Source organism: Molothrus ater, chromosome 5, assembly GCF_012460135.2.
Source record: "Molothrus ater isolate BHLD 08-10-18 breed brown headed cowbird chromosome 5, BPBGC_Mater_1.1, whole genome shotgun sequence".
NCBI classification, from domain to species: Eukaryota; Metazoa; Chordata; class Aves; order Passeriformes; family Icteridae; genus Molothrus; species Molothrus ater.
Genome location: NC_050482.2, coordinates 15,184,186 through 15,196,725, shown reverse-complemented (window position 1 = coordinate 15,196,725; position 12,540 = coordinate 15,184,186). Strand labels below are relative to the sequence as shown.

The 12,540-nt window shown below is 42.3% G+C and overlaps 1 protein-coding gene across 1 annotated transcript in view; it reads right to left on the bottom strand.

Moving 5' to 3' along the window:
• Nucleotides 1–2,868: 2,868 nt before the first annotated feature.
• SLC2A13 (solute carrier family 2 member 13) overlaps nucleotides 2,869–12,540 on the bottom strand; it is a 147,011-nt gene continuing 137,339 nt past the window's right edge. Inside the window, exons 8-10 of the mRNA XM_036400340.1 lie at nucleotides 10,709–10,830; nucleotides 10,436–10,588; nucleotides 2,869–9,307 (exon numbers count right to left, since the gene is read on the bottom strand). Of these exons, the coding sequence (XP_036256233.1) occupies nucleotides 9,081–9,307; nucleotides 10,436–10,588; nucleotides 10,709–10,830 (502 nt within the window). The 3' untranslated portion in view covers nucleotides 2,869–9,080. The remainder of the gene's footprint in view (nucleotides 9,308–10,435; nucleotides 10,589–10,708; nucleotides 10,831–12,540) is intronic.

Here is a 12,540-nt window from a genome sequence, read left to right as displayed (position 1 = left end):
ATATGCAGTTTTGATAGATTAGACAATTTAAAAAGTGCACTCCAGCACTCAAGAAGTGTAAAAAAACAAAATTAAAAATTGAAGACTAAGCCTATGAATCTGAGTCCTGGGAAAAAAAACCTGTTTTTTAGAGAGAGATTTAGATCTTGAATCAGCTGCATCCTCAGCCCAGTGCTGACTTCTGACTTTGCCCCCCTCTACCCAGGACAGCTTGACACTGTCCCCTGACATCAGGCAGCGGTGTGGCAGAGACACTATGGGCACTATGTCCCCACACTCACACTTCACTAACCATCCTCCACACCTTATGCCCTTCCTTCCCCCAGCCTCTGCTCAGGATTTGCTTTGTGTTTTTTCTGCTCATGTTGCCGTGGCAACCTGATCCAGTCTCAATTCCACATATCACCTTGATTACGAAGTTTAGCTAATCCAGCCCCCTCTGCCCTCAAACTGCTCATGTATCTCACACCACCTCCCTGATGGGCCCCAAACTCTCACTGCTCCTTCAGGCATGGATCTTCCCCACCTCTCCAGCCCCTTTATCCACCTTTACTGATTTGTAAGTTGCTCTCTTTCCAATGGGGATGGACACTGCAGTGATTCACTGCTTTTGTGAAAGTGGGAGGCCCTTTGTTTTCCCTTCTCACACCTGAGTCCCCTCAAGGGACGTTCTCCCTTGGCATCAGTGCACTGCAGCTTCTACACTCCTTAACTGAGTGTAACTCCTGCATCTTTGTAAGGATCTGTGCGTTCTTGGAAGGATCTGTGGATCTGATCTAAGGATCTGTGGAAGAATGATCCACAGAACAGGGCTGCTTTGGAAGCCTTTAATTTCCCTGCCATTTTCTACCTGCAATAAAAGGCACCTAAGTCCCCCCTGTGTGGTGCTGGTGTTGATGTGTTACAAGACTGTGGGCAGGTCATTTTGGATGTGTGCTTCTCTTTCTTCCTTCACACAATACATCTCACTGCTCTGTGTATGACCCCTGCTTTTCTGTTTGGCATTAAGGATTCTATCTGAGCTTTCATGGGATATCACAGCCCCCAAAATCAGAGTGTGCTGGCTAAGGCAAAGGTTTCATACATCAGAAAAACAGATGGATCCTTGTATCCTCCTGAAACCCACATCCCAACATCTCCTATAAAAGTATCCAACCAAATTAAACTCACACAGCCCTCCAGATTTTTTTGCCAAAATCGACATGCAGAAAATATTCCTGGTAGTTCTGCAGTTAACTCTCAAAAAGCAAAAGCTTTCTAAGCTTCAGGACTATGCAGACCTTCTCAATCACACACACACATGCAGGTATGGGGTAGGTAACACATGTTAAACAAGGGAGTGAGAACCTGCCCTGGAGACCAGCTAACAAACAGCCCCAGGATGAGACCGTGGAAGTGCTGATGCCAGTGTGTGTGTGTGTGTCTGGTTTCCACAGAGCTCAGCTGGTTGCTTGATGGGCTGAATGCATTAGACTGTCCATCAGGAGCAGAGCTGAGATGCCAATCATTTTTTGTCAAGTGGAAGTGAAACTGTATCAGCTGAAGCACCCAAGTATGTTTGTGCAGGGAGCTCTGTGGGGCTGAGGGGTGAACTGGAGGGACACCAGCTCAGGGGACAACTGGCAGCAGGTCCCTTCAACCAGCCCAGGTGACCACTGGGATCAGAGAAAAGGGACTTTTTTTTTAAGCTTACCTTTAAGTTCCCCACTTACCTCCCACAAACTGTAGAAGCCTTGAAAGAAGCACTTAGTGCCTTGCACAAAGCAAAGGCCACACAGCACTCTTAAGGGTGACTTCAGTTCAGATGAAGCATCACCCAGTCCTGATCCTGAAAATGCTCACAAAGATTTGGAGCAACTACTGTAACTGCCTGCAGTTCAGTTCTACACAAGGGAGAATGCATGTGGCAAAAATCAATCCATCAGTAGTTCTTTTGTAATAGTAGCTGGAGCATAGACAAATGGCAGAAGGCAAAAAAATTGAGTGCTTAACAGCAGAGCCACCAGATTTTCATTATCCCACAAAGCTGCCATGTAGTTTTGGTGACAAGTAATATGAACTGCAGTCACCCATCACCTTTATAAGCACCATCAGCCAGAAACCTAGAAAGAGAAGCTGTCAGTCACAGTGCTGAGCTGCCTGGCTCCCCACATGGAGATATGCACGGCCACAGATACAGGATTGCCAAGCAGTCTCCCACTGCCAGCTTCTCCCCACTGGCTGTGATCTCTCTGCATCCTGGACCAAAGGGCTACAGCTCTGTCAGAGCCAGCTCTGGATCTCACCAGGATTCAGCTGTGGTACCTGTGCTGGGTGGATGTAACAGAACCATCTTCCATTTGCTCTCGTGGGTGCAATTCCTCTGTCACACCGGGGAGTGCAGCCAGGGCAGCCCCAGCACAGCACAGTCATGGTCATGCTGCTTTTTTTAGCCATCAAACTGATTCCAGCAATTTTCTTAATAAAACACACAGAATTAGGACAGTTCACCATTAGAAAGCAGCAACTGCTGCTCTTTTCCCAATCCATAATCAAGTCTGACAGTGTAAATTGCTGTAAGGAAACGAGTCTGCTTGGGCAAAGGACATTGCAAACCCATGGTGGGACATTGGGACAGTTGGCAGCTCTGCATATCTGCATTCAGCTCTTCACACAAATCCCCCAGAAAGGAAGGGACACTTACCTGGTGTCACAGAACCATTCTCTGATTTGAAAAACATCATATTAAGATCATATCCACAGCTAATCTTACCCTTCCCTTATTTCAGGCAAACCCATGGCCTATCTGAGCTCATTTTGCTGAGCAATGTGAAGCTGCCACTCTAAAAGGTGACCTGAATACTCAAACAAATGAAACCTTGACAAAAATTCTGTAATTAAGTATCTCACCTTTTATTTTGTTCATTTACACTTCTGGCACTGACAATTCTTTGAAGATATTTATTTTTATGTAAAGACCAAACTTCATTAAAGCAATCATAAGTCAATTAAATAATTTTACATCACTTAAGTTTCAGAAAATGTACAACACTTTCATACATTATAGGCTTGACCGGTTGGAAATGGAAATGGCACATTTTCGACATGGTTAAGAAATGACTTGGACAACCCAGCAAATTGTTTTGCCAAAACCTGTTTTGTACTGAATACCATAACCTGTGCCCAGGGATTACAGTGTGCCTGATGGCACCATGTGCACATTATTCAGCATGGAATTTTTACTCTCAGCTTGGTCCCCAGTAATGTCTCAGATATTCTAGATGGCATTTGTCCCACCAAGATCCGGTTAACCATTTTGTAGAGGAGTGAGATTCACAATGGAAAGCAGAGACATGACTCGTGCCACTTCCCAGGGACGTCCCGGACCAGCAGGACACTGAGCACATGGAGAATATCAAGCACATGGATAATCCCATCAGTTTCCCAGGGACTGTTGGAACACTGGAAATCAAACAGATGGCAGGCGTGCTCTAGGCAGGGCCTGCAGTGTAACGAGCATCCCAGCACCATGAAACCGCCTCGTTTCACACCTGCTGAGCATCCACGAAGTTTCTCCCGCAGAAGTCACGAGGATGGTCATACATTCAATCCTCTCCAAAGTTTGTGTAATGTTTAAGGCAGCAAGAGAAATTTGCCTTTATTTTAACACTTCAGAAACAGATGGTTCCTTTAGAAATAGGTGGACAATATTCATAATTCATCAGTATGCTCCTTATTTATATAAATGTTATGAAAGGCCAAACCAAATTATGACATCATTTTTCTCAACAAAAACAAGGAGATTAACTGAACTGGAGTTGGAGCTTTAAAATTACATGTGCCAGATCATTCACATGTAACATACTGTCTAGGGACAATGTGAAAAAGCAGGGATTTAGATGAAGTCTGTATTGTGAGGCCTGACTCTTGTCAAACTTCCCCTGGCATGAGTGAGCTCTACTGAAGCCAACGAGTGAGCACCTCTGATGAGAGGTGTAAGATTAAAAACATGCCACGGTTCACACTAACAGGTCATTGTGGCTAAAGTATATTCTCATATACAGAACTCTGCAACACTATTAACACCCATTTACAAAACACTACAGTGATGGTTATTGGCACATAAAAAACTCCTTCTCTATATGAAAACATACACAAAATAGATAAGAACTGCCTTTTTTTCAGACTTTTAAAATCTATATATAGTTGCCTTTGAGGAATTTTAACCCCCAGTATCACAAACAACAATATTTCTTTAACAATGTTCACCTAGAATTTTACTGTGCTGACATTTGAAACACTGCCACAATCTAGACCACTGTGGATTATGCTTAACTGTACTGTACACAAGGTGATGAAGATTGATAGAAAACCACTAAGATTTTTGCACAAAAGTATGACTTGTTAAAATCCAGAGAACAATTGAGTCACTTTATAGGCAGCAGCTACATGTAAGCTGTAAATGTTACCCGCAATAAAAACACATTTTGCCATAAAGCACATATTGTGGCATTATCTGCTTCTGGCCTGGTACACAAAGCTTGATTCTCTTCCCAATGCAGAGGAATGGGTTTAGTTAGCTTGATTCTCTCAGAAAAAAGTGCACAGATATCTTACTCTTTAAAGTGCTTTGCAGAACCATCTCTTCTGCCTTGATTTCTACCCCTAGATCATTCTCTGCTGTGAAGATTCTGCCTCTTCTGCAGTAGTGATGTTCAGCCAACAAAGCCAACAATGCAAGTAAAATTTCAAAATGACCATGTTAGAAGAGCATCACCAAGAAGTATAAAGCTGGGTAAAAAGTGGAGAAGTACAGGGTCTGTCTTTCCCTTGCCCACTGGATGCCTGTGGGACTGTGGCCTAAGGCAAGACTCTTGCTTAGGGCCTGTAGCAGCCCCTGAAGGTCAAAACTTCTCCCCTGTGCTCAGCCCAAGTGACTACAAATGGCAAAAGAGATTTCACCAAGGAAAAAAGTACAACTTTGCCAACTCCACTGCCATGCCCTCACCTCCACACAGGCATGGGAGAGCAACACTAGAGTGCTTCTTCCCCTGACAGCCCCTCCATTCCTATCCACAGGGCCAAGCACAGCCCCCACCCCACAAGGGAGACAAGCAGAGACTGCTCCTGCTGGCTACAACACCCATCTCTACTGAAACTTGACTCTGTGGTGCCTTTGGCGCATAATTTCCTTCTTCTCCCCTCCCAACCCTAACTCCTACACAAGTCAAATGTGGCATTATCAACCCATCCCAAAATGAGTTAGTGTTGGAACAATGGTCCTTTGTGATTCACCCTTTCTTGCCCCACCATTTCTGCCAGCATTGTCACTGCACCTCCCAAGGAAACGTCCACAAGAGTGACCAATCCAAGGTGCCCACACAGCAATGAAACTCCAGCCCCCAAATGGCTCCTGGGCCTTGCTTTGACTCTCTCTATTTTCAAAACAGGTTTGCTTCTCTTGTTAAAAGATTATTTTGATCAACAAAGTGACAAGGGGAAGAAAAAAGTGCCAAATTATCTCAAATTACTCAGCATGGTGAACAAGCTACTATATGCAAATTAACATGAATTAAATTTTAATATTTTTAAAAATGCATCAGGATTTGCTTCTTTTATAGTTAGAGTTAGCTCACAACTAACTACAGAGTTAGTGGATAATTCAGAATTAGAATAATAATAGTTATAGAGTTGGTGGATAATTCAGAATTAAAATATCTCAAATTATTGTGTATAATCAATATGCCCATCTCTACCAGCAGTATTACTCTTAACACTCCTGATGCACAGATTACCTGAATTAAGTGTGCAGTCCTTGTGAAGAAACAATTTCACATCTTCTGCAAAAAGCTTTCAATGAAAGAATATTGTGCTTAGACATAATATTTATGCTACTTCATAAATGAAATTCTTGTAAAAAGAAATTACTCAGTTACACTGTATTTTATTCTTTTATCTGCAATGTTAAAGGTCTACCTTTAGCAAAAATCTCTTAAAACTTAAAATACACATAAAAATATTTGCAAAATAGAAACATATTTCTAATTTTCTTCACAAACTCTAAATGTTCACAGATTCTAAAAATAAAACCCTACAGCATAAGATTAATTTGAAGTATCTGATCTCATTTTTAATACACACGATGCTTGGTTCAGTGTTTGTAAGGTGTGGAATGCTTTCTTGGTGTGAAGAAACCCTAAAAGGAAGACTTAAATCCCGCTCTCCGTAGGCACAGAACAGGGAGGGACAATAAGGAAGCCAATGTATTTTGTACCCTCATGGCCAGCAGCAGTGAGGAATAAAATGCATGTTTCAGTTGCTGTGTCTTGGGAGAAAGCACAGGGGATACAAACCTTCAGAAAAGTGTTTTCAGTAAGTTTAACTGTTTTCTCTTGTGTTGAGAAAATGAGCCCAGCGCTGTACGCAACTGAGCGCCCTTTGGGGAGGTCCATGGAACAAGGCTGGCAGAGAGGGATGGTTCTTCTGCTGCTAAAAAGCCCCAGCACTGCCTGCAAAACAGAAGAGGCTGCTGACCCCGTGACAGTGACCTTTCCAGTGACTTTGCTGCAGTTCTGCCCAATCCCTGCACCTTCCCTCTCCCTGTGGACACAAGAGAGGTCAGCGCTGACACGGGGCCGGCGCTGGGGCCTGGCTCCCACTCCAGACACACCAAGCAAGGGAATGTTCACAGGTGTGAAGGTGAATATGGGCTTGTGCTTTTTGGGGCCATCAGAACCCTAAGTCCCCATCCCCAGAAGCCAGAAAATACCCACTTAAACCACTTAAACTGTGTAAGCACAGATTGGCTGTTACACACCTATTCACACACTGCTCTAGGTAACAAAACTGCTTCCAATTCGGGTCTTCAAACACCATTTTTTGGTTTCAGAAATAAATTAATTTCTCCTTGAAATGATTTTGTTCTTCTCTCTGTGCCAAGTATCTAATTTTCTCATTTCAGGTACTGCACCTTCAGTGAAGGCTTCAAAGAGGTGACAGCCAGAGGGAGACATCCCACAGCCAGGGGCATTTGTAGGGAGGTCTGAGGACCTCAGCATTTGCAATAGATAGATCTGGAGATCTCAGCATTTTCTACAGCTGGTGCTTTCAAGCATGAAAATATTGTGCGCTTAAAAGGGAGGCAAGATGGAAGGCATGAGAATCCAGCCCTCTCACCACACAGGAGACGTTCAAGGTCGAGCTGCTCTTTGCAAAGATTCAGTTGAAATTCCCTCTGTCTACTATGTTTTTCCCTTTTAGCCCCAGTCAAGTCACAGGAGGATTCTTTAAAATGTTTTCTTTCCAAAAATATTTCTCTGATTAAGAAAAAAGAAAAAAACAAACGAAAAAAAAAAAAAACAACCCAAAAAAGAATAAAACCAAAAAACACCCAATCCCTGAAGGTCAATAATTGGAGAATAAGAACTCCCCCCACAGAAGATTAGATAACATTATGTCAGACTTCTTTACAACGACAAAACCCCATGTTATCCAATAAAAATAATTTAGTAAAAAATGTCCAGGCTTGGTTTTGATAGCAACCCAACATTAAAAACATTTTTCAACCAAGAAAAACCCACAAACCAAATCTATAAAAGCTAATGAACCTAATGACTTCTTTAATCTTTACACAATGAAAAAGAAATGTATTTTTTACCAAATAAATGGGTGTCAGTCCACAGGCAGAGGAATTTTCCCACATTCTTTCATGAAGCAAATGTTTCAAAGATAAGAATTTGAATTGTTGATGCTTTCAAACTCGTATCTTTGAAGACTTAAAGCAGTGAGGATAGGACAAAGAAAAAACAAATAATATTTTTATGTAGCTGCATAAAATTCAATTTGCCAAGGCAAGCAATCACAGCAGGTGAATAAAATACCATTCATATTTTCATTACCATGCTAAAGGCAGCCAAGTTAGTTTTGTGCCTGACATTTTCTTGACAAGTTTGCAATGCTTCGGTAAGGCAATTAATACGAGATGCAGGCTTCTGGCCATGGCTAATATTTCTCTTTAGGTCCAGCAAGACACCAATTGACTATGGAAATCTGAAGAAAAATGTGCTGGGAGTCATTCACTCGGCACATATGGAGATAAACTGAAGGCAATAATTCTTCACAAGCAAAAGGCGCAGGAGGGATGACCACTGTGCATTGAGCAGCACAAACCCTCTCCCCTCCTTCTCTTTCTTTTTGCTAATGGTATTTTTGTGTTCAAAACTAGGCACAAACCAATATGTTCAAATGCTAAAAAGGAAAGCAAACTTTTTTTTTTTTTTAACTGAAGCCTCTATGCTGTACCTAGCAATATATACCAGTACATTTGTACATGTGGCCACGTACTGAGCTCTGTTTTCCTGCTGTCAGTAATCAATTTTGGCAGTTTTTCTCACAAACATCAACTCCCAACTGCAGCATGTACTCAGGAGCAGCACTGGGTGGATAACCTGGTGTAGCACAGGCACACACCACCCTAGTGAACCCCCATCCAGGTGAGGATGGCTCTCTACTTGCTAGCTCAAATAATGGAAATTCTCTCTCTTTGGGTAAATTTGGGAAATGTCCCTCTGATGGATACAGCAGGTATTTGTATTTTCCCAATCAGTTAAACCTTTTAAATGGTTACCATTACAGCAGCTTATGCATTCATCCTTTGTCATACTGCACAGCAGAGCTTCTTTCTTGGCTCCTATGGGATGGGGATCCAACAGCTGTCAGCTGCTTTCTCATCAGCCACTTGATTATTTCAGGTTTTGTCAGTATTGGAGATAAGGACAGCCCCTGACCATCTAGGATAGCCTTCTGTATTCATCTGGTACAGTGCACCCTACTAAACCTCTGGGGGTGGAGCAGTGTCACATACACTTGGTAAAGTCACATAACTGTGGAATTCAATCTCTTTTGGAAGCCATTGCTTTCAGTTATCAAGAAAACGCTAGCATATTGAATTTCCTCCCAAATGGAGCATTTTTGAACATGAAGGCATTTTTAAATACACAGTAGAAAGGAGAACCAGACCAGAAGCAGGGCAGTGAGGTCATCAGAGAGCTGCTTTTCCCCCAGAAGGCTTTTAAATGATTAAATACATCAGCAGCTGAAAATTATTCCACATCAGAAGCATCATTGTCAGAAAGATGGTAATTACTTCCCTTCACCCGAATATACTCGATGTACCTCCCTTCATCAGAATCTGACATACCACATGTACATAGCCTGTTTTCAAACAGAGATTCAATTTCCTCCAGTTTTTTCCCTTTAGTTTCAGGAAGGCAGCCATAGATGAAAACCAGTCCCAAGGCAGCAAAGCCTGCGTAGAGGAAGAAGGCTCCTGCAATGTAAAACCATTGTCACAGTCAGTCACAGAGGTCCCCACCCCTCCTCTGTGCCAGGGCCAGGGGAGGGGCAGAAGCAGCAGGCACAGCACACTTTGCTTTCACACAGCACAGTGAGAAAGCAAGGCTGGAGTGGCAGGGTTACAACAATGAGCTGTGATTGTAGGAGAAGGACTCTGCTGCCTCATTCCTCACCAAAGTAAATTGACAAAGGCAATTCCAATTCAGGTGAAAGATAAGACACATCCTTTCTGGGCAAGTCACTCTGCTCTTAAAATAAACAGCAATTAGACAATCACATGCCCAAATTAAAAAAAAAAAAAAAAGCAGATGTGAAAGGAAAGAGCTTTCTTGGTTTGTCTTGATAGTGGAGGACACATTAAGACAAGTCCTCAAAATGAAAAGCTCTAGCAAAAGAAATGAGTCAGGATTAGAATAATGTTTGTGACTTTTACACCTAATTATTATTTAAAAGTGCATTGTGATGACAATTAATACTGAGAAAGAGCTTGTTCCTGCCCACAATCCACCCTACCTAGAGGGGCAGAGCAGGTAGCAAAGGACCAAAAAACATTTACCTAGAGTTGCTACACTGATGGCTCAAAGGAATAACAAGCAGAGCTGAAAGGCTCTGCACTAGTAAGGATGTGAAGGTCACATCAGCTCCCTGGCAGATTAATGTGATTTAAATGACTTGTACCTGAGTGGCTGAGCAGTAACCTGACAAACACTCCACAGGGTCCCACAGACAGCACTTTATCAACACCTGCATTTCTGCAAGGACCATCTGATACTGGCCTTGGATGTCACCATAAAGTGGAAAACTGCAGATGCTGTCACCTTAAGTGGGAGTCATCATTATTTCACTAAATCAAAAGTGTTTTTTTCCAGCTTCTCTGTTTTAATCAACTGTCTGGGTTCTCAGTTAAGGACAAAAATAAATGCTTCTTATGAAATCCAGACCAAACTCCACGATCCAAGCAGATCTCTAGTCTTATGAAACCACAGTGGGTTGAGAACACTGCTTTGACACTTCATAGCAAAAGCAGTGGAGGGACCCAGAATCCAGAGAAAAACTCTGTGCCAATGGCTGTGCTGCACATATGGACAGTACTGTGACTTACCATAGTATGTCAGGTATTCAGCTGTATGCAGAAATGTCAGTGACACGAGCACATTGAAAACCCAGTTGACCCCAGAAGAACACGCGTTTCCTGTGCTTCTGGCCCAAAGTGGATAAATTTCAGAATTGACAGTCCAGGGCATAGGACCCATCCCTAAGAATCAGGAATAAAAAGATCAATCTGACTTTAATGGCTGGACTCAAAAATAAATTTATCATGCAGCTTCACTATTTGACATTTTAAACTTATAAGCAAAACCAAGTATTTTCTTACCAGGTGCAAAGAAAACCAAATACAAAATAAGGCCCAGAAGTGCTGTCCAAGAGTACGGAGTGGGGCAGAAATTGTATGCCCAAAATAAATCTTCCTTTTTGAATATGGATTCATTTGAACACCTGAAAATCAACAAAACTCCTTTTTATTAAAGAATTTTCAGGGCACTAGTTGACATTGCAATATAAACATGGCAAGCAATGTACAAGGTCTTTGAGCAAAGTTCAAGAAACGCGATTTTTTCTCAAGCCTGGTCTTAGGAAGAGTAATCAGCAGAACATCCCTGAGTTGAAACACTTACCTATTTACAGATCTCCTTGAAACAACCAGTCATTACTACAAAAATGGTGATACCAAAGCCATCAAGACCAATTCACAGGAATACCACACAGTGCAAAACCAGCTGCAGCAGCAGGACTTGAGATAAAGATGTTGCACACAAGGATTTAAGGTCAGATGGAAGTTAGTCCTTACATCACTGCTGAACCAACAACATGGGGCACGCTTCAGGAGTAATCAGCAATGTCTATGGAGGGTGCCAAGGTCAAGTGAAGTTATAAAGAAAAGAGGCTGTATTTTCCTTCCCACACAGTGAAACAGTTTAGGAGAAGGAAGTGCTGTAATTAGCTACTGAAAGAAAATATGTCTCTATGCCAAGGATCATGTGGGAATTCCATATTTCAAGGAAGATCAGGTATTTCCCTGTGACTGCCAACAATATAACATTTTTTAAAGGCACACTCACAACTTTATTTTTTGTTCTATTTTTTTTCAAATTAACATTAGTTTAAAGGAACAATTCATAAATGTAACTAGTGAAACTTTTCAGCTGCCACCACTTAAATTGCTAGAAACTAAAAACCCTATCTTTTGGGAGAGAGGACTTAAGCAGACACTACTCTTTCATATGCCGAAAGTGGTATTTACTTTCAAAGAAGAAATCACAGAGAGCTGAACATCTGCCTGGGGAATGATTTCCAGATTAGTTGAGCACTTATGTGAAGGACATGACCCTCTTGACAGTAGGGAAACCAGAATGAAGATGCCTGCAACAGGCAATAGGTGGGCAACGAGTTGTGGATGGTGGAGTAACAGGCACCCTGCAATGCTTCAGAGTTGAGCAGCAATGTGCCAAGCACTGATGGGCATCCCCCCTGCACTCCTGGGGCAGAAATCTTTCTGTTGTCATCATTGATGAAAGGACAACATTTAAAGCCACTATCATGGTGAAGTCGCAGACCCAATTTCAGGACAGCTGGAAATCCAAAGCTCCAAAATATTTAAAAGAGAGAGGTTAACACTACAAATACTGGGAAAATGCACACCTGAAACCTTGGTAAAACCCTAATGTTTCCTTAATGGCAGTAACCTGCAAGATTTACAATTCCACTTTGCACTGGAGCAGTACCTGATCAAGTGGAGAAATGCTGAGCCCTTAATTTGGGGTTGGCAATGCAGCCAGTGCTGCCAGTGCACCTTTCCACCCTTCCTCAGCTCTGCTTTGCTGAGTTCCCCTGGAAAGGCCATCTTACCCAGGGCATTGATTCATTTTCACTCTTGAAGTGGAAAACACACAGAAAACAGATCAGCTGAACTCCCTCTCAAAGACACATCCTCTGTGCCTGGATACAGACTGGCCCACTGCACACACAGGAGTGCTCAGTTTCACACTGCTTCAACATCATCACTTCTGCTTCTTTTGCTGTTACACAAATTTCATTTGCAGGTGTTTGTAATGAATACAAGTTGATGAGCACTTTTAAGCATCTTGATGCTGAGATGAATTTCTCCATTCTGCCCAGCCAGATTGGCAGCTCTGCAGAGAGGTTTCT